At 40.8% G+C, this 22,034-nt stretch overlaps 1 protein-coding gene across 6 annotated transcripts in view; it reads left to right on the forward strand.

The window, feature by feature from the left end:
- ccser2a (coiled-coil serine-rich protein 2a) overlaps nucleotides 1–22,034 on the forward strand; it is a 622,973-nt gene that overhangs the window by 44,067 nt on the left and 556,872 nt on the right. For all 6 annotated transcript variants that reach the window (XM_043679239.1, XM_043679240.1, XM_043679236.1 and 3 more), the window contains exon 3: nucleotides 716–924. In XM_043679239.1, the coding sequence (XP_043535174.1) occupies nucleotides 716–924 (209 nt within the window). The remainder of the gene's footprint in view (nucleotides 1–715; nucleotides 925–22,034) is intronic.

A 22,034-nucleotide genomic window follows, 5' to 3' on the forward strand; every position in this document is an offset into this window, starting at 1 on the left:
GACATGTGTTCCAACCAGAAGTGCAGAAAAGAAAGTAGGCCATGTAACTGGCTTTAGGGAATAAATTGCTACAGCTTAGGGAATATCAGCAGGAACAATATTTTCAAATCCCAGTTCTCTGGTGTGCTTCAGAGATAAAAATTTGGACCCATAATTGTGCACATGAAGGAATACTGTTCTCCACATTTTACTTGGACAGACCTGATACTCATTAATTTTGGTATCCGTTATGATCTACCTCATGATACTGCAGTCTGATTTGATTACGTTATGATAAATAATATTTATATGATCATGTGATCGATTTTATTTCTTAACTTTTATTAACTTTCATTCCTAGAGATGCTTATAGAGTATGGATATCTGTTGCTTACTATATTCAATAAATCAGCATTAATAAAAATAAATGAAAAGAGCCATTTTGCTTCATCTTGTGTCCCAACCACTCAGACTTGTCACAGAGTTAGTGTCTGTGTGCACGTTAATATGAAAGTAAAATGGCTACTCTCAGTGCTGTATATTAGTCTTTACATGTGGTAAAGGTGTATGTTGATTAGAATAAGTGCAATCTGGGATGTATATCTGATTCCCAATTCCTATACCATTGAAAGCAAATGTAAATATCATCGATATCATAGTATTTTTTTAGAAATTTTTTTTTTCTATTATGGTTATAATAACTGATATTTTTTGTCACTTTTTGTCTTTCGAGTAGACCATTGTAAAGATTTGGTGAGTTCCCAGGCCACGGCGTCAGGTAATGATCTTATGTCTCCAGATGCCAACTACGCAATGGGTTCCTCCTTTGAGCTTTCTCCTTCCAGTAGCTCTGCCGGAACGTACATGTGGGATGAAGAGGGCATGGAGGCACTTGGTACCATTCAGCAGTGTGGCAGCCTTGAATCTTCAGAGATGAACAGCCTGGTAAGAATAGTCACTCTGTAAGTTTTACTCAGGATGAACAGAAGTTAATTATACAAATGCTTCTGAAACCACTTCCACTGCTGGTCACAGCAACACCCCAGGGGATGATAATATTTTTAAGAAATGCCATTTAAGTGAAGTTGATTGTTGTTATTTTGTGTTTAATAATAAATTGGTCAGTATAAACTTGCAGGAATTAAATTGATGTAATTATGGAAGTTTTTGTAATTGTAGAATGAGGGCTCCTTCTGCGTTGTACAGACCTGTTTGGTCACACTGATATCATCATGTAAGGATCTCATATAAACAATGAAAAGTAATTAACTTTAAGGGGAAAAGGGAGATCGACTTGCAGCATTGAACTGTCGGCTGGAGCATTATTCAACTCAGTAGATTGAAAGCTGCACAGCAGAGACACCATGTGGAAAACTTAAGCATCTACACTTTCAGTAGTAAAGCCAGTGATCCATTGAGAGTGTAGCTGATGTGTATATTAACTCAGTCCATCCGCCTTGGCTCCATTTCCCTTTGTTTTTTGCTAGTGAAAACCTAATCACTGAAGATTTAAAACTGTTATTTTAACTACTGCTTTTTGAAAGATAGAGTTCCAAACTACCCCCATCCTTTGCATGAAGAAATGTTTCCAAACACCGAAATAACCTGGCTGTGGTTTTAAGATAATGTCCTGTCATCCTCAATGCTCCCACAAGCAGTGAGGTTTCTATTTATACAGCCTGTCACTTTCTTTCCAAATCATTAAAATCTTAAATCAAACCATTCCATGACATGCAAACATGCAAATAAGAGTAGACCATTCGGCCCCTCGGACTTGTTCTGCCATTTGATAAGGTCATGGCTAATCTGATTGTGGCCTCGATGTTACTTTCCTCTGTACCCCCATAAACCCTTTGACTCCTTTGTTAGTCAAGAATCTAGCCATCTATTAGTGCATTGGAAATATTCCTTGCTTTTTGTAGAGTAGGGTTTGGGGTTTGGGAAGAGAATATCACACACTCTGCTATCTCTGAGAGAGAAATTTCCTTTTCATTTGGTCTTTACTTTTGAGGTTTTGGCTCCTACATCAAGGGCAAACTTTTTTTAGTATTCATCTTTTCAAGTCCCCTCAAGCTCATATGTAATTTAGAACTGACATTCAATGGCATTACCATCATTGAAATCCCAACTATCAACATTCTGGGGGTTGCCATTGACCAGAAGCTGCATTGGATTATTGGAAATACTGTGTTTACGAGATCGGGTCAGATGCAAGGAATCCTGCAGTGACTACTTCACTTCCTGACTTTCCAAAGAGGTGTACAGGCTTTGGGGCTATCAGGAGGTGATTTGCTTGTTGCAGAAATCCTAGCCTTTGACCAGTTTTAACAACCATAATATTGAAATATCTGGCCCTGTTAAGCTTCTGACCAATGATAAGATGCAGGATTTTGATGGTTGGGTGTTTAGCGATGGTAAAGACATTGAATATCTTTATTAATGGTTGGATTCTTTCTTGTTGGAGCAGTTCTTGTGGGGTAGCAATGTTAGTAACTTTTAAATTTAATTTTTTAATTCATTCAAAGGATAAGGGCATCATTTATTGCCTGTCCGAAGAGCATCTCACCCAGACTCACTCACTACCCCCCCCCCCCCCCCCCCTCATCCTTGTAACCCTGCATTTCCCATGGCCAATCCATCTAAACCTGCCCGTTTTTGGACCGTGGGAGGAAACGGGAGCACCTGGAGTAAACTCACACTGACAAGGGGAGAATGTGCAAACTCCACATAGACATTTGCCCTAGGCTGGAATTGAACCCGGGTCCCTGGCTCAGTGCTAAGACACACTGAGTTGCCTCTTGTTTATCATTTGCACAAAGTGTGAACGTGACATATATCAATTAGAAAATAGTGACCGCCAATACTGAATATCCCCCATTTCATTTATTTTTCTACCATTGTGGACTGTACCTAACCCCCTGAAAATATAACAAGGAGATTGCCTCCAACTTAATTTAACTTATTTACAGGCAAATGTAAGGTGTTGCGTTTCAGATATGACTCAATTGGTCAGGCTACTCGACTTTAAGTGAAACATGCTTTACTCTTACACTACAGTTAAAATACAAATAAAAGAAAGGAGAATTGATGTAACTTTATTGGAAAACTTAACAGAATAATAGATTATTTAACTGCTAAAAAACAACTTAACTAATATAGTGACATCCCATAAACACGCTCGGGACAAAGATAAATTCAGTAAAATAGATTGTCACATGTTTCCCCAGTCTAGGAGGAGAGGACATAAACAGAAAACTCTGGTAGAGAGAGGGGCAAGGTAGCTTCCACAACTAACTTCAAAATCCCAACAATGATTGCTAGTTAAACTAAAACTCTGGTTTTGTGGGAGCCTGACCTCGCCCATTCATCAATTTAAAAAAATGCCTAAGGGGTCTCAAGCTGTTGACTTTATTGGCTTGGATGAGACAGCTGAGCATGTAGGGCTCAAAGCCTCTCTTTAAAAAAAAGCTGGATAAAATACACCTTTTAAAGTCATTGTAGCATCAAAGTATGCCATCTAACTGGATGTTGTACATATGCCCTTGGTGAAAAAGTATTAATTTAAATCTTATAAGAAAACTGAAATAATGATCTTTCAGTCTGTATCTAAGGAATGTAGTATTTAAAAAGGTTAATATTCCATAGTCAATTAATTTTACACTTTTCCTGCTGCAACAGAACCTATCTGGAAACTGAACTTGCAGATAGTAGATGGTGAATCACAGAATGTAATAATAAAAAAACCAATTACAATAGTGAAGACATTTTAATTTTTCTTGCCCTGTTCTTGTGCTTTTTAAACAATTCTTCCCTTGGCAGGGGAGCATTGAGGTAACTTTTTCTCACACTTGTTTTGTTCATTTGTGCGAAATTGATAACAACAGCTGGAAAACTAGTCATATGGATGTTTCAGAAGCTCACACATAAATTCAGTTAAATTAAGACATTGTTTTGGACAAAATATTTATTTCAAGCTTTTTGAAGGCTACCTTTTGTAAACATATGATTTGATGCTGAGCTGAAGGGTAGAAGTAATGTAATGAATTTTGAGTTAGTGACGGTATGATGCATTTCATCATGGGTACCAAATGACACAGCTGGTAGGCTAGGGACATGATTTATGTGCCAAATCTTTGAAAACGTGAACTCACTCCCTCTTCCTATACAAATAATTAATTATCCATAAGACATACCTCAATGATTTTTAACTTTGATTATTACTTCAGGTGCATATTAACCTGCTCAGTCTTCCACAGCATGAATATAATGTAGATTCTGATTTCTGAATGTACCAAATGATTTTTGGTGAAGCCAACTGCAGCTTCTAAATAATGTTGCCATAGACCAATTCAAAGAAATGCTGAATTAACTGTTCATACTCCAATGGAACATTTACTACCTGAATGACTCTTTATAAAATTGAAATTTTGTTTATTGTCAACATGAATATGCCAATAAAAATAAAATGTATTCTTCTCTGAAAAACATATGGACACATGCACAACTAATGAAAGTTCTTTTAAAAACATGGCAAGCTTCTCCTCTCATTGTGATTCCTCTAACTTGGGCAGAGGGTTTTCTTGTAGTCTGGTTACAAGGTGTGGCTGTGCTCTGCTACCTTATGGTGGTCATTCCTCCTTTTGAATCTAACCTGTGTCTGAAGTATTAGGTGCTCACGTTGCAGTTCCTTGCTCAGATCCAGACCTGGGTGGTTCTTGTACAGAATGTTAAGCTGGCAAGAAATTGCAGGATAGTAACTGAAATTTGTTTCATTTTCCTATTTGAGAGGTGTGAAGCCAGTTAAACTGGTCATGATGAGATCAAATAAGCATAGTCAGTAACTCCCTGTGGATCAGGGGTATATAATGTATTTATCCAATGGTGGTGAGGGTTTTCTTGACTTTTAGTCATTGGTCAATACAATAAGCACTAAATCTGTTTAATGGAGATGCTTTCTTATGTAAGGGTGATTTAGTATGTGCAACTCTGAGGTCCTGAGGAAGTTTATTTGTATTTATTTCACTGTACTGTATAAATTGCTCCAGTAATACATGACTCATATTGTGTTGTTGCTGCAGGGTCAATATTCAGGGTGCAAAAGTGTAGTCACCCCCATTTATTCATTGTAATAAATTAAAATGGATTTGTGAAGATATGGAAATGTCTTTTTGGGATGTGCCAGGTTTTTTTGTAAATTGTCGTTGCAATTCCCAAAGTTGGTCATGCCCCTTTCACTATAAAGTAATACACCTTTACTCAAGACTTCACTCTGCCATCCAGTGGCCAAAAAAAAAATGTTTTGGGATCTCAACTGCAATGATTCCTCACATTTCTGTTAAATAAACCATTCATCTTGTAGTAGAGTGCTCTCACATGGAGGAAAAAAACACAGAATATTTTCAGATTTTGGTTGAAATCTTTTTTCTTTGAGCCAATCCCTTAACATCCATGGAACTGTATTCAGTACTGGAACTTGTCTATATTAAGAATTTTTATCACCACAATATATCTGTTTGTATATTGTGAAAATGAGCAAGCACTAATCATTTAACCAAGAAGCATACAAAAGCAAATTAAGAGAAAATTACGCAAGGAAATGCCGCATGAGTATGAGCATTTGGTTCACAAATCCCAATGACAGTGTCTAATATTCATTTTTATTTGCTAATCAAAAATTCAATTAACTACATCTGTATTTCTAGTTGGGTTTATGTTACTAATGGGTAGAATGTTGGATAACACTGAGTTAGGATATTGTTAAGTGGCCTTTGCATAATGGGGTGAGGGTGCAGTGAAAACTGTATTTTTGGGAATATCTGTGTTTGCTGAAATAAGAGCATAAAATGCAGCAAGTCAGACTGCATTTTTAGAATTATTTTTCATGGGACGTGTACATCACTGATAAAGCCAGCATTTATTGCCCATCCCTGAATGGCCTTGACCTGAGTGTCTGTCTGGGCCATTGTTCAGAGGTCAGTTAAGAGTTGAGCATGTTGCTGGAAGGCTTGGGTTATATTAGGACAGACCAAGTAAGGATGTCAGATTTGCTCCCCTAAAGGGCACTGGTGAACCAGATGTTTGTGACAATGTCCATATGGTTGTCATTATCCCAGATTTTACATTAGATTCCCTACAGTGTGGAAACAGGCCATTCTGCCCAACCAGTCCACACTGACCCACCGAAGAGTAATCCACCCAGATCTACTTCCCTCTGACTAATGCACCTAATACTATGGGCAATTTAGCATGGCCAATTCACCTGACCTGCACATCTTTGGACTGTGGGAGGAAACCGGAGCACCTGGAGGAACCCACGCAGACACGGGGAGAATGTGCAAACTCCACACAGTCAGGAACCTGGGACCCTGGTGCTGTGAGGCAGCAGTGCTAACCACTGAGCCACCTTTAAGCCCATTAGTTTCAAATGTTACCATCTGCCATGGTGTGATTCTAACCCATGTCCCCAGAACATCAGTCTGGGATATGAATTACCAGTCCAGTGACATTAACACTATGCCACTGCATAGGGACAAAGACGAGAGGGCAATCATAAAATAAATATCAAAAGTGAATGCAAAATATTGCCCTGTTAGATATAAAATCAAACATATGTGTCTGTCACAAAACACAAAAGCAGTGTTGTAGATATTTGTAAAGAGGGAATGTTAATATTTTGGATATAGACTGCCAAAACCAGTAGAAGATAAGTAAATCTTTAAATAAGGTGGGAGAAGGGCAATGGCCTAATGGTATTATCGCTAGATTATTAATGCAGAAACTCAGCTACTGTTCTGGGGATCTGGATTCAAATTCCACCTTGGCAAATGGTGGAATTTGAATTCAATAAGAATCAACATTAAACCATTGCTGATTGTTGGAAAAATCCTTCAGGGAAAGAAATCTGCCATTCTCACTTGGTCTGGCCTATATGCGACTCTAGATCCACAGCAATGTGGTTGATTCTTAACTACCCACTGAAGCGGCCTAGCAGCCCACTCAGTTCAAAGACAACTAAGAACATGCAACAAATGCTGGCCAGCCATTGCGACACCCATGTCCCATGAGTGAATTAAAAAAAGTTGAATTCAAACACAGGGAAACAAGTGTTGCTGGTTTGAATGGCCTCAAAACAGGAAATTGATGGTTGATGTAAGACGTAATCTAAGTCTAAATAACAAAAAACACAAGAAGAATTCTGAAACTGCACAGAAATTGCCCACACAATGAGAAGGTTTATTTGAAAAAAAGAGTGAGTATAGGTAAAACTCACACTGGAGCTCATTCAGATTCCTGAAAAGGAAAGACAAAGCAAGATAAAAAGTGCAAGCCCCTACATGTTGGTGCTCATCTTAATGTTATGGTTACTATATCTGGCTACCATCCCATCTGTGGCTAAGTATCAAAGTTGTCAGATATGTGCACGTGCAATTACTCTATTTCCCAGTGGTTCAAATAAGACACAAAAATTCATGACTCTTCATTTACCTCGTTACACACTTTGTTACCAGCATATCTTTGCAGTGACAGTTATTGATATTTGCTGTATTGTGGCCTGATACCAGCTAACGGTTGTCCACCAACCCATGGGCTTGTCACAGAATCAGGCATTTGATAAATTTTCATGTTGTTGCTGTAAAGTTGCTTTGAAGTAACACAGACATTCCTAAAGCTTGATGTATTCATTATGTGGTAGGATTTCAGTTTCTTTTTAAAAATGTTTAAACACAAATCTTTAGCACAACCAGGGAAGTCCTCAGATATTGAATGTTGAAAATATTTAAGAAGGTGCTATTGATCAATGTATAGATCTTAATTTACGTTTGTCATGAATGACACAGCAAAGAAGGAGGCCATTCAGTCCATTGGGCCAGTATTAGCATTTAGAAAGAGGCGTTCACTTTTTCGCTGTAATGGTTGGTATACCCAATATACCAACCACTACAGCGGACAGCTGAAACAGACAACCGGAAGCGGCAGGGACAGATCACTATAAACACCGGAGGAAACATCAAAGAAGCGCTTCGCAGGAGGCTCCCAAGCACTGATGATGTCGCCTAGACAGGGGACGAAACGTTTGCAACAAAAACTTCCAGCTCGGCGAACAGAACCACAATAATCTCACTTTTACCTTTCATTTAAGGAGATATATCAGAATTCTCAAAAGATATTCTGAGAAAGGAAGACTTCAGCAGAATGACAGCCATCTGTGGCTAAGAAGTTAAAGAATATAATAAACTTAAAGAAAAAGCATATAATTGTGACAAGTGTTTGACACATCAGGAGATAAGATGGAATATTAGATTAGATTAGATTCCTTACAGTATGGAAACCGGCTCTTTGGCCCAACAAGTCCACACCGAGCCTCCGAAGAGGGCTTTTGCCCGAAACGTCGATTTTCCTGCTCCTCGGATGCTGTCTGAACTGCTGTGCTTTTCCAGCACCACTCTAATCCTAGACACCATTGGCCAAGTCATATGAGTACCTGCACTGTACATGGCACCACCCACCATGAAAGCAGCAGGTGCTCATGTGACATGGTACATTGAATTTGAATGTTGAGCGTTCTGTACAAAAATGTAGAATTGACAAAGCAACATATTACCTTGTACATATTCTGCAACAGTCCATTTTTAATTGATTTCATTGCTGTTTAATGCTTTTTTTCAAACATGGTTAAGCTTTAAAGTTAAGTACGCCTGATGAATCAAAATGCGAAGACAATTGATTGTGCTGATGTATTAAAATAATACATCAAAAAAATGTGGGTTTGTGCTAATGATTTTCCACACACTTGATTCATTGTTGTAACCTTGGTTGAGTTGTATGTCAGCGAGTTTGATTCGAGACAGAGGGAAAATAAACCTGATGTTTTTCTTACACTTCCTAGGGCCAGATACATTATGGCTTTAGCTGGTGCTTAAGAACAGAGTGATTATGTGCAAATGTAAAAATGGAGTCTTTTTTTAATAAAACGAATCAAACATAGCAATTAATGTAATTGCATATATGTCAATCTGTTTTTGATCACAAAGTCCCACAGATTATAAATGACCCTTGAAATGTAATAAAACTTCTTCCAAAATAAATACAGGTTGAATTTAGGAGAAAGCGAGCTCTTCAGCTTCTCTGTATACATATCTGAGCTGTTTTGTTACAACCCAAATATGAATTTCTCTTTGAGGCAGTAGAATGCTTATTCATAGCCATTAGACAGAGATTAATTGATGTAAAAAGAAATTAGTTACCGGAGCAGTGAGAGGTTTACTTATGCAAAAATCCATAAAAATGCCATTGTTTAAATAGCAGGAAATGAAATTGAAAAATTGAAAGCTCAAGGGCTGTGTATTGAACTGTATTTCAATGAACTGTACTCGGGATCTGAGAAATGTAATTTACATCTGCATTTCCTCAGATAGGCTTTACCTTATTTTAGCTGTTCTGTTTTTGGCAGACATTAAACAATGCCCAAAAGCTTTTTCAAATGAGAGAAGGGAAAACTCAAATTGTTGATAGCACACAGTCATTCTGATTCATTCCCATAGTACAGAGTGAATTCCCCCATTTCACTATTGCCATCAAAACAGTTGACTAATGCTGTTTCAATGAGGAGTGTAGAAGAACATATCAGTAGCAGCACGAAGATGACCTGGAAATGAAGGACCAATCCGGTAAATCCGCAACACAGCATTATATACCAAACAACAGAATCACAGTGCAGTACACATGACAAAATGATCCCACAAACACTGGATTAAATCAAAACTTGATAATCCCTGCCACATGCATACATCAAATCAGGAGGTGTAGATCAAAGAACCTGAGCAAACCTGACTCAACGCGAATTAGGTGGGAATCTCTCCACTGGCTGACATCACATTGAGCACAAAATGACGGTTGTATTTGTTAGATACTGAACATCTCAGTGCCAGGACATTACTGCAGACGTTCCTCAGGACAATCTCTGAGACAAAACCATCTTTGACTGCTTTATCAATGATCTCCCCTCTGTAAAAATCAGAAATGCAGACATTCACTGATGCAGAATGTCCAGTTCCATTTACAGTTCCTCAGACAATGAAGCAGTCTGTGCGCGCATTCAACAGTCCAGGACAAACTAGAGACGAGAGTTGATTTGTGACAAATGTCAAACAATGACCATCAGCAATAAAAAAACTTCCAATGGCATTACCATAACTGCGCCTGCAACAACTTTCTGGATGTCTTAATTGATCAGAAACTGAAAAAAGACTCGTCATATGAATACTGTGGCTACATGAGCAGATTGGCTTGGAATCTTGCAGCAAGTAACTGACCTCTTGACACCCCAAAGGCTGTTCACCATTGACAAGGCTCAAGTCAGGAGTGTGATGGAATACTCCCCAGTTGCCTGAATAAGTGAAGCTCCAAGAACACTCAAGACGCTTGACACTATCCAGAACAAAGCCGTAGCAGCAGTGTGTACCAATTACAAAATGTCCTGCAGTACTTTACCAAGGCTCCTGAGACATTTTCCAAAATCCTTGACCACTACCATCGAGAAGATTAAGAGCAGTCAATGCATGGAAACACCGTCATCTGCAGGTCCTTTCCAAGTTGCAAACCATTGTGACCCGGAAGTATCTCCTTTATTGTCACTGGGTCAAATTCCTGGAACTTCTTCTATAATGATTTTGTGGGTGTATGTACTTGAAATGAACAGCAGTTCAAGGGGGTAGCTCGCCACTGCCCCATCAAGGGCAATGAATACTGATCCAGTCAGCCAAGCTCAAATCTTATGAATGAATTAAAAACAACATGATGATTGAATCATCTGCAAGCTCTCCTCCAATTGCACATTCAATCAGCCATGGGTGAGGCCACATTGGATTTGGTACTGGGTAATGAACCCGGCCAGGTGTTTGATTTGGCGGTAGGTGAGCACTTTGGTGATAGTTTAGATCAGAGTGGTGCTGAGAAGGCATGGCAGGTCAGGCAGCATCCAAGGAGCAGGAAAATCGACGTTTCGGGCAAAAGCCCTTCATCAGGAAAAGGATAGGTATCTATCACAGGGCAAGAGTTACAGCTTGGAGAAAGGCAATTATGATGCGATTAGATAAGATTTAGGATGTATAGGATGGGGAAGGATACTGCAGGGGATGGGCACAATTGAAATGTGGAGCTTATTCAAGGAACAGCTACTGTGTGTCCTTGGTAAGTATGTATCTGTCAGGGAGGGAGGACGTGGTTGAGTGAGGGAACCGTGGTTTACTAAAGAAGTTGAATCTCTTGTCGAGAGGAGGAAGGTGACTTTTGTAAGGATGAGACGTGAAGATTCAGTTCGGGCGCTTGAGAGTTACAAGTTAGCCAGGAAGGACTAAAGAGAGGGCTTAGAAGAGCTAAGAGGAGACATGAGAAGTCATTGGCAGATAGTATCAAGGAAAACCCTAAAGCTTCCTATAGGTATATCAGGAATAAAGGAATGATGAGAGTAAGATTAGGGTCATTCAAGGACAGTAGTAGGAAGTTGTGCGTGGAGTCGGAAGAAATAGGAGAAATGCTAAATTAACATTCACACTGGAAAAAGACAATACTGTCAAGGAGAATACTGAGATACTTGCGATTGGAGTAGATGGGATTGAGGTTCACAAGGAGGTGGTGTTAGCAATTCTGGAAGCGGGATTCAAGTTAGCGACGATCTGAATAGATTAGTCTTACTGAGCTCTGCACCGCAACCCAAGGTAGTAATATATTTTCACCCTCCATTTTAGTTGTTTTTGGAAAAAAATTATTGTTAAATGGTAAAACAAAGATTTTAAATTCTTTTTCAAGCTTGCAAATATGACTTTTCGGGACACTCGAAAACAGCGGGTGGGCCTGAGACTGCAACTGGGGAATCGGCTACAGTTCCCTCTGCATCTGTGAAAAAAATGCCTGTGCAGTAGAATATCATGGAGGAACTCAGCAATCCTACAGCTGATACGGGAGATGAGGGAAGAGACTCGTAATCAATTGAAGCCCATCTCAGCCATGCTACAAAAGGAGGAGAAGGAGTTGAAGAGGTTGAGGGACGGTATGCAGCATCAGAGACCGAGTTCGAGTCCTCGGCGGGGCGGATCCAGACCCTTGAGAAACTGGTTCGGGTCCTGACTGAATAAGTTGATGATCTGGAAAATAGAGGTAGGAGGAAAAATATCCGGGTTATTGGCCTGCCGGAGGAATTAGAAAGTGGGCAGCCAACAAGGGTTTTTGAAGACTGGCTGCCACAATTTCTTGGCTGGGATGCCAAGGCGGACCAGATGAAGGTTGACAGAGCTCACTGGGTTGCGGAGCTCGGATCCGGTCAGGGTCAGCACCCCTGCCCAGTTCTGATACGATTTCAATGCTACAGGGACAAGCAGAGAGTCATGGAAACTTCTAGAAGGTGGGGAGAGATCCGCAGGACCTGACTTAAGATAATGTTTTTCCAGGACTTTTCTGCGACAGTGATCCATTAGAGGAAATGGTTTGATGAGGTTAAGAGAAGGTGAAAAGACCTTAGTATTCAATATTCAATAAGCTACTCAGCGATGCTTCATATTACTTACGATGAGACTGTGTGGACATTTCATTCCTTGGAGCAAGCGAAAACCTTCTTGGACACTTTAAAATGATGTAGATATATTTATGGACATGGACAATAGTGTCTAGGGTTTTTTTTGGTCTTGCTTTTATTTCTCTACTTTCACTCTTTTCCCAAAGAACCTGTTGTTGATGGGTTTTTTTCTGTCTGAGTTGGAGTGGTATTGATATATTGTGGGGGTTGGCAGAGTGCTCACTGGTTTTGTTATACCTTTGTGCTTATAATGTCCTTTGTTTGGTTTCTTCCATTGTTTGGGTTTGGTTTTGGGGTGTGGTGGGGCTCAAGCTGGAAGTGGGGATGGAGGTGTGTGCGGGGAATGGAAAGTGCCCTCTATGGGCAGGAGGTAGAGTCCCCCATTAAGTGCCTTTTGTGTTTTGTAGTTAGATTTTTTTGTTTTTTTTGTAAATAGAATCTATGAGTCTCTTTTTGAGTATGCTCAGCGTGTTGTAAGACGGGTTCTTCCTCTTGGCAGGTCAAAAGTGACTGTAAAGGATCATGGTTAGCATTCTTAAATGGTGCACCTGGAATATCAGAGGGATTCATTCACCAGTTAAAAGAAAAAAAGATGTTGTTCGACCCTTAGAAGGGAGAGGATGAATGTTGGCCTGTTACAGAAGACTCATCTTAATGACAAGGAACACTTGAAGTTACAGCAGGGTGGGTTTGATCAGGTGTTTTTCTCATCTTTTAGTACTGGGAGCAGAGGAGTGGCAATACTTATCCGGAAGGGTCTCCCATTTAATTTAATAAGTTGTGTTAAAGATGAGTATGGTCGGTTTGTTATTCTTAAGGCCCTTATAGATAGAATATGGTATTTTGAATGTCTACTGTCCTGTGGCCCACCCTCTTAAATTTCTGACTAATGCGCTATCTAATGCATTATGGATCCTGTGATAGAATGTCCAAAGGCCCCCCCCAAAGCTTTCTTCATATTCTAAGTAGTTGGGTGATCTATGTGTGGCACTGGGGTTGGTAGACGTTTGGAGACGTTTACACCCTATGGGCAGAGGTTTTACATTCTTTTCCAATCCTCATAAATGCCACACAAGGGTTGATTATTTCCTAACTCACGCAGCTGTTTTAGATTTACTAGTATCCTGTTCGATTTGGAATATTGCCATTTCTGATCCTGCGACGGTGTATTTAATGGTTAAGATTCAGAGTGATGCAGTGGGCTCATGGTACTGGCGAATGGATCCCTTCATCCTCAAGGACAAGTTTGTACAATAGCTCTTGAGGGAATTTGAAGTTTTTCTGGCTACCAACTCAGGTACAACTAGTAATCTGTCCATTCTTTGGGAGGCTGCAAAGGCCTATGCTAGAGGGATAATTATCTCATACTCTGCCAGCCAGAAGGGAGAGCAGCAACATCTGCATATTACAAAAGACCGTCTGTGACTAAGCTGCAGCAGATCACAGCTCTCCGATCCACCTTAAACTCCATGCTAACACATACAGCAAGGAAGGAACTTCCCTTTGCAAAGCAGAGGCTGTTTGAGCATGGTGATAGGCTGGGTAAATACTTGGCATATTTGGTCAGGAAGAAGAATGCCTCCCAGGCTATTGCTTCTGTCAGCGAAGGGAACGGGACTTTTATTTACGATGCTAAAAAGAATACTGAGGCATTTTGGAGGTTTTACTCTGAACTTTACCAGTCTGAATGCTGTGAGGACAGATGGGATAAGATGGAGTTTTTTTAGGAATTTGGATCTTCCTGGTGTGTCTGCTGAACAGGCGGCTTTCCTTAGTGTTCCGTTAACAGCCCAAGAGATACAGGAGGCGGTGAGGCAACTTCAAAGTGGGAAGGCACCCAGCCCTGATGGCTTGCCCAGTGAGTTTTATAAAGAATTTGTAAACATACTGTCAGGACCGATACTAGACATGTATAACTATTCATATAGTTGGGATCGCCTCCCACCACTCTTGAGAGAAGCTAATATCTCCCTTATCCTGAATAAAGGGAAGACCCCAGAAGATTGTGCTTCTTACAGACCCAACTCACTTTTAGGCTCTGATTTTAAAGTTTTATCGAAAACTCTGCATTGAGGTTGGAAAGGATTGTTGCCCTCTATTGTTAAGGAGGATCAGACGGGCTTTATAAAGGCTTGCAGATCTCCTACTAATGTTAGGAGACTGCTTAACATGATTGAAGTGTGCCAACAGCAGTCAGTTCAAGGGTTTGTGGTTTCCTTGGACGCAGAGAAGGCATTTGACGGGGTGGAATGGCTGTATCTTTTTTTGTACCCTGGAGTGGTTTGGCATGGGTTCAGTGTTTACTAGATGGGTATGGGTCCTTTAGAGTGATCCTCTGGCGGCAGTTCTCACTAATGGGTATAAGGTCTGATCATGTTAACATTGGTAGGGGCAGTCGGCAAGGCTGTCCCCTCTCACCTTTGTTGTTCACATTGGTGATTGAGCCGCTGACAGAGGCCATTCATGGAGACCCTAATATACCTGCCCAAAGGTAGGGTCAGTGGTGCATAAAATCACATTATACACGGATGATGTTCTCATTTTTCTTTCAAACCCAGCAGTGTCGGTGCCCCAGTTGATGCAATGTGTTAATTAATTTGGCTTTTCTCAGGTTACAAGATCAATTTTTCAAAATCGGAGGCTATACCTATGGAGGTTCTTTGGGGAATACTGGATGTTGAAGTTGGGTTCCTCTTTAAGCGGGCAGAAGGAGACTTTCTTTATTTGGGCCTCACTGTTACCCCTAGCTTTGACCAGTTATTCTAGGCTAATTTTGTTCATTTGTTTGACGAGATTAAATAAGACCTTCAAAGATGGGGGTTCCTTTCAATATCATGGCTAGGTCGAGTAGCTCTGAGTAAAATGAATATTCTTCCTCACTTATTATACCCTCTGCAGATGCTTCCCTTGCTTTTTCCTAGACAAATGTTTCACAAATTAAATGGTTATTTTAGTTCTTTTATTTCGCGCTATAAATGGCCTCTTATCAAGCTTATGAAATTGCAAATGCCCCAGGGGTTGGGGGGGAGTGGATCTCCCAGATGTCAGAGAATATCGATTGAGCTCCCGTTTATCTTTTGTGAGTGATTAGGCCTGTGATGACTCAGCGTTGATTTGGTTGGACATTGAGGTGTCCCAGGCAAAGTGTGCTCTTATTAACCTGAGGATGAGGATAGTTGCGGAACATTGCCACAATCCAGTAGTTATTAATACTGTCAAAATATGGAAGGCAGTGAGGCAGATGGAGTAATATGTCTAAATCATCTTTCCATACTCCCATAGTTGGTATGCCAGGTTTCTGGCCAAGAACAGTGGATCCTGGGTTTAAGTCCTGGGTGGATAGGGGAGTGTCTTGTTTGGGTGACTTTGTTTGAAGATGAAACGTTAATGTCATTTGATCAAATAACTCATAAGTATGGATTATCCAGTAGGGATTTCTTCCGTTTTTTGCAGATCAGAGATTTTGTCCGAAAAGAGACCACGCACTTGACTGAGTGTTATAGATCTGATACGGAAAAGAGGGTGCTTCAGGTTAAGAGCACTCTTTCAGTGAATACTCTGTGTTGGGAGGAGGTTCCTCAGGTGACATTGAGTGTTTACGGGAGGTCTGAGAGAGTGACTTAGGGGTGGAGATCACTCTACAAACTTGGGAGGACATCTGTGAGAGTGCGAGGAAGATTTCAATTTGTAATAGGACCCGTGCTATGCAGTTAAAGGTTCCTCAGGGCTCACCTGGCCCCAGATAGTCTTGCAAAATTTAAGCAGGGTGCATCTTCAATGTGCCCCAAATGTAAAATAAATCCAGTAACCCTCGCTCATTGCTCCGTACGTTCTGGAGCACTGTGGCAGGAGTCATAGAGAGCATCTTGGGGACCGAAGTCAAGACGAACCCAGTTTCTCTTCTCTTCTGGATTTGCCAAATTTATCTCCCTTAGTTGTACATGGAAGAAAGCTTTTTAGCATCCTCACGTTTTGTGCAAGGAAGAATGATCTGATGTGCTGGGTGTCTGAGAACGACCCCCCCTTCCCCCCCCCCCCCCCCCCCCCAACGTCTGTCGGGGCGCCATAAGTTAATTACCGCAAGGATGTGTTTTGGATTCCGTGTTTGTCATTTTTTAAAATGATCTGGATGAGGGTGTAGAAAGATGGGTTAGTAAACTTACAGATGACACTACGGTCGGTGGAGTTGTGGATAGTGCAAAGGATGTTACAGGTTACAGAGGAAGTAGATAAGCTGCAGAGCTGGGATGAGAGGTGGCAATTGGAGTTTAATGTGGAAAAATGTGAGGTAATCCACTTTGGAAGGAGCAACAGGAATACAGAGAACTGGGCTATAGTGGTAAGATTCTTGGTAGTGTGGATGAGCAGAGAGATCCCGGTGTCCATGTACATAGATCCCTGAAAGTTGCCACCCAGGCTGATAGGGTTGTTAGGAAAGCATACGTGATTTAACTTTTATTGATAGAGGGATTAAGTTTCGGAGCCACAAGGTCATGTTGCAGCTGTACAAAACTCTGGTGTGGCTGCACTTGGAGTATTGCGTACATTTCTTGTCACCGCATTATAGGAAGGATGTGGAAGCTTTGGAAAGGGTTCAGAGGTGATTTACTAGGATGGTATGGAGGAAAGGCTCAAGGACTTAAGACTGTTTTCATTGGAGAGAAGAAGGTTGAGAGGTGACTTAATTGAGACATATAAAATAATCAGAGATTTGGATAGGATGGACAGTGAGAGCCTTTTTCCTCAGATGGTGATGGCTAGCATGAGGAGACATAGCTTTAAACTGAGGGGTGATAGATATAGGACATATGTCAGAGGTAGTTTCTTTTCTCAGTAGTAAGGACATGGAACGCCCTGCCAGCAACAATAATAGACTTGCCAATGTTAGCGGCATTTAGCTGGTCATTGGATAAACATATGGAAGAAAATGGAATCGTGTAGGATAGTTAGGCTTCAGATTGGTTGCACAGGTCGATGCACCCTCCTGATGCTGTACTCTAATGCGCTGTAATGTTCTATATTCTATTCCTTGTCACTGAATCAAAGTCCTGTAATTCCCTCCTGAAAGGACTGTGGGTGTGCCTTCATTACGTGAACTGCAGCAGACCCCTCGCAAAAGCAATTAGAGATTGATGATAAAGATTGACCTGGCCAATTATATCGAAGTCCTGTGAAAGAAGAAATAAAATAAAAATTGGAGGGCTGGGAACAAGTTTGTTGGCTTGCAGCCCAAACATTCTGTGATGGGGTGAGTGAAAAATATTTGGAAACTTTAAGAAAGCAAGGATAATATATGTGAACTCAAAGCGATCTTTATCTAAAGCTATTTCTCATTTTAAGAACACATTGGTAATTACTCAGTTTGATCTTTTTGGCTCAAGTTCTCATCAATAATTAAAACTGGAAGCCCTGAGTGATTTACTGTTGAACAGTTCTCCATTGATGAACAGTGGGAAATAGGTGGTTGGATCTGCTGGAGGCTAGAGACAAAGATATCACATTTCAACACACAATTTTTCTGTGATGGGGAAACTACAAGAAAATGACATTTCTCATCAGGTTCCTGAAGGGGTGAATATAATTCATAACTTGTCCTATAAGGTAACAAAAGGGAAGGAAATAGGATTTTATGAAGGAGAACTGTGGGATTAGGACATTATAAATCATGTTGTGGATTATATATGAGTTAGTTATGTGTTGGTAAACCAATGAATAAAAGTAGTCACAAACCAAAATAAGTACAGTGACAGTTACAGCAAATACTAAACACAATGGTAAAATCAACTCAGCAACTAGTGTATCAATGCTTTCTTGTGTAAGGCATTGGCAACTATTATGTAATGCATGCGAACAACATTTTAGTACTTTTATGGCTATGGTTTGAAGAATTAGGAAATTACCTAATTATTAACGCTCAGTTTATTAAACAAAATTAATAACCTCAGGCTGCTCCTAAGTTTGTTTCAGAAGCCACAAAATAGGGAAATTGTATGATAGCTTATTAAACTATGAAGACAACAAATGTTTCACTGGAGTTTAATTGAAGGTGCATTGGAGGGAACAAATTTAATTTGGCTTTGTAAGAAAAAGACTTACAGGGAGAACTCGCCATTTGGATACAGAAAGTTAGAAGACAGAGGGTGGTGGTGGAGGATTGTTTTTCAGACTGGAGGCCTGTGACCAGTGGACTGCCACAAGGATCAGTACTGGGTCCACTACTTTTCATCATTTATATATAAATGATTTGGTTGTGAGCATAAGAGGTATAGTTAGTAAATTTGCTGATGACACCAAAATTGGAGGTGTAGTGGGTAGCGAAGAAGGTTACCTCAGATTACAACGGGATCTTGATCAGATGGGGAATGGGCTGAGGAGTGTCAGATGGAGTTTAATTTAGGTAAATGCGAGGTGCTGCATTTTGGGAAGGCAAATCTTCGCATGACTTATACAATTAATGGTAAGGTCCTAGGGAGTGTTGTTGAGCAAAGAGACCTTGGAGTGCAGGTTCATACCTCCTTGAAAGTGGAGTCGCTGGTAGATAGGATAGTGAAGAAGGCGTTTAGTATGCTTTCCTTTATTGGTCAGAGAATTGAGTACAGGAGTTGGGAGGTCATGTTGCAGCTGTAGAGGACATTGATTAGGCCACTGTTGGAATATTGCGTGCAATTCTGGTCTCCTTCCTAGCAGAAAGATATTGTGAAACTTGAAAGGGTTCAGAAAAGATTTACAAGGATGTTGCCAGTGTTGGAGGATTTGAGCCATAGGGAGAGGTTGAATAGGCTAGGCCCATTTTCCCTGGAGCGTCAGAGGCTGAGGGGTGACCTTATAGAGGTTTACAAAATTATGAGGGGCATGGATCGGATAAATAGACAAAGTCTCTTCCCTGGGGTGGGGGAGTCCAGAACTAGAGGGCATAGGTTTAGGGTGAGAGGGGAAAGATATAAAAGAGGCAACTTTTTCATGCAGAGGGTGGCATGTATATGGAATGAGCTGCCAGAGGAAGTGGTGGAGGCTGTTTTAACTGCAACATTTAAGAGGCATTTGGATGGGTATATGAATAGGAAGGTTTTGGAGGGATATGGGCCAAATACTGGCAGGTGAGACTAGATTTGGTTGGGATATCTGGTCAGCGTGGACGAGTTTGACCGAAGGGTCTGTTTCCGCGTTGTACACCTCTGACTCTATGACCTCTGTGTAGGTGGAAGAAAATCTACAGTGGGTTACAGTTCAAGCTTTTTCCTCTTCATTGCAGCTCCTCTTTACTTCACCACAGCCTGCTGTATCTCTTTTGGGACTAAAAGCACCATTTCTGCTTAATAGAACATGGGTGCTGGCCTGCCAAACTGAATTTGGTAGACCAGCAGGAGGCTGAAGAACACATCAAGCCAGGCAGCATCAGGAGGTGGGGAAGTCAACGTTTTGGGTGGAGCCCATCTTCCTGACAAGGGGATTCGGTATGGAGGGGGGGAGCTGCAGATAAAGGGAATGGGGGAGGGTTTTGGGTGGGGAGAAGAGCTGAATGGTGAGATAGTGATAGGTGAACATGGGTCGAGGGTATGACCTGTTTGGTCGATGGTGGAATGAATCTGGTTGGTAGCTGGAAAGAAGGGTCATTCCTGATTAAGGGCTTTTGCCTGAAACGTCGATTCTCCTGCTCCTCGGATACTGCCTGACCTGCTGTGCTTTTTCCAGCACCACACTCTCGACTCTAATCTCCAGCATCTGCAGTTCTCACTTGCGCCTAGCTGGAAGGAAGGGTCAATCAGAGGAATAGAAGGGAGGGGAAGGGGGTACATAGGGAGTCGGGGGATGGGAAAGGAGGTAATTTGAAATTTGAGAACTGAATGTTGAGTCCTCCAGGCTGTAGGCTGCCCATGCTGAAGATGAGGTGTTGTTCCTCACATTTGCGGTCTGATTCGCTGTGGCAAGGATGGTCCTGTCGGAAAGGGAGTGGGAGGGGAATTAAAATGGGTGGTGACCAGCAGGCCATATTGGCCCCATGGGCCTGGCTGCGATGCTCGGCGAAACAGAATTTGGAACAAATAATTTTTGAATAAGTATTGCCATCTTTTGACAAAGTCTCATTCCGAAAGCAAATAGAATTTGAAAGTAGTTAAGTAGATCAATAGAACTTTGGTCCAAGGAACTGACCCTAATGATGCTTATGAAGCTGCGTACAGAGCTTTATGAACCACTTTGAATAGCATACTGATGAAAAAATAGTTAATGGAAAAGATTCAAAGAAGAACAATCACAAATGATCTGAAGCTTTCAGATCCAAGCTTTCTTAATGTTTCAGATGCTGTGACCCTTCTTCAGATTCTTTCTTTCTGAGGACTGGTCACTGGACCTGAAACATTAACTCTGTTTCTCTCCGCAGATGCTGCCAGACCTGCTGTGTTTTTCTTGCAATTTCTGTTCTTGTTCCTGATTTTCAGCCTTCTGTTTTGAAAACAAATGTACGTCCCGAATCAGAGGTGAAGGAACTGGCTGAGTAACATGGGCAAATTATTTTTTTGGTTTCTTCTGTGACAACTTACCATTTGTTGTGAGTAGAGTTAGCTATAGAAACTGTTAAGTTGGAAAAAAAATCAAAGTTTGTGATTATTTTTATTCCCGAATATTATATAATAATATTTTGTCTAAACCAATGTGGATATTTACATTTTCTAGTCATTTAGATTAGTGTTACAAATTTCCACGATGTCACACATTGCTCAGACAACTGCATTTAAGGATGTTGTACTTTGGATGCAATGTTGAAAGGAGCCCCCTTCTGTCCTTTCTAGGGGTGTAGGTGGAAGTTGATGACCTCAAGACACTTCAGAGAAGAGCAGGGAAGTCTTCTTATGTCCTGGTCAACATTCCTCCCTCAGCCATTGCTTTCCAAACCAGGTTAACTGGTCCCATATTTCTTTTTGTGGAGTGCTGCAGTGCACCAAAAGACTGTAGCTTTTTCTGACACGACAATGGTACTTTCACAATGTGTTTCATTGTAAAATATGTTGGATCATTTTCCGTGTGCTACAGAACTGCAAGTTCATTTGCATTTACGTAATTCATTTTGATCAGAAGCATCATGCAAGATAGTAAACTGCTCTGGAAATTTGCTTTGAGAGCAGAATGACACTTGGAACTCACTGTGTGGATATTTCCTTAAAATGTTATACAATAATGTTACTCAGCCAGTTCCTTCACCTCTGATTCGGGACGTACATTTGTTTTCAAAACAGAATGGTGCAGATATGGGATCAAATATTATCATAAATCATTTTTGCAAAAAGACAAACTGGCCTCTCACCAGGGATTACACAGAAAAGAATGTGTGAACTTCTGTATGCCACAAACGTGATACCAAATTTCTTGACAGTGAGTGGTCCTTTTTCACTTTAATAATGGATTCTATTAGAATGCAAACGGAACATTCATCCCCATCTGACCAAGTCCCATTTGGCCCATATCCCTCCAAACCCTTCCTATTCAT

The sequence above is a fragment of the Chiloscyllium plagiosum genome, chromosome 38, assembly GCF_004010195.1.
Source record: "Chiloscyllium plagiosum isolate BGI_BamShark_2017 chromosome 38, ASM401019v2, whole genome shotgun sequence".
NCBI classification, from domain to species: domain Eukaryota; kingdom Metazoa; phylum Chordata; class Chondrichthyes; order Orectolobiformes; family Hemiscylliidae; genus Chiloscyllium; species Chiloscyllium plagiosum.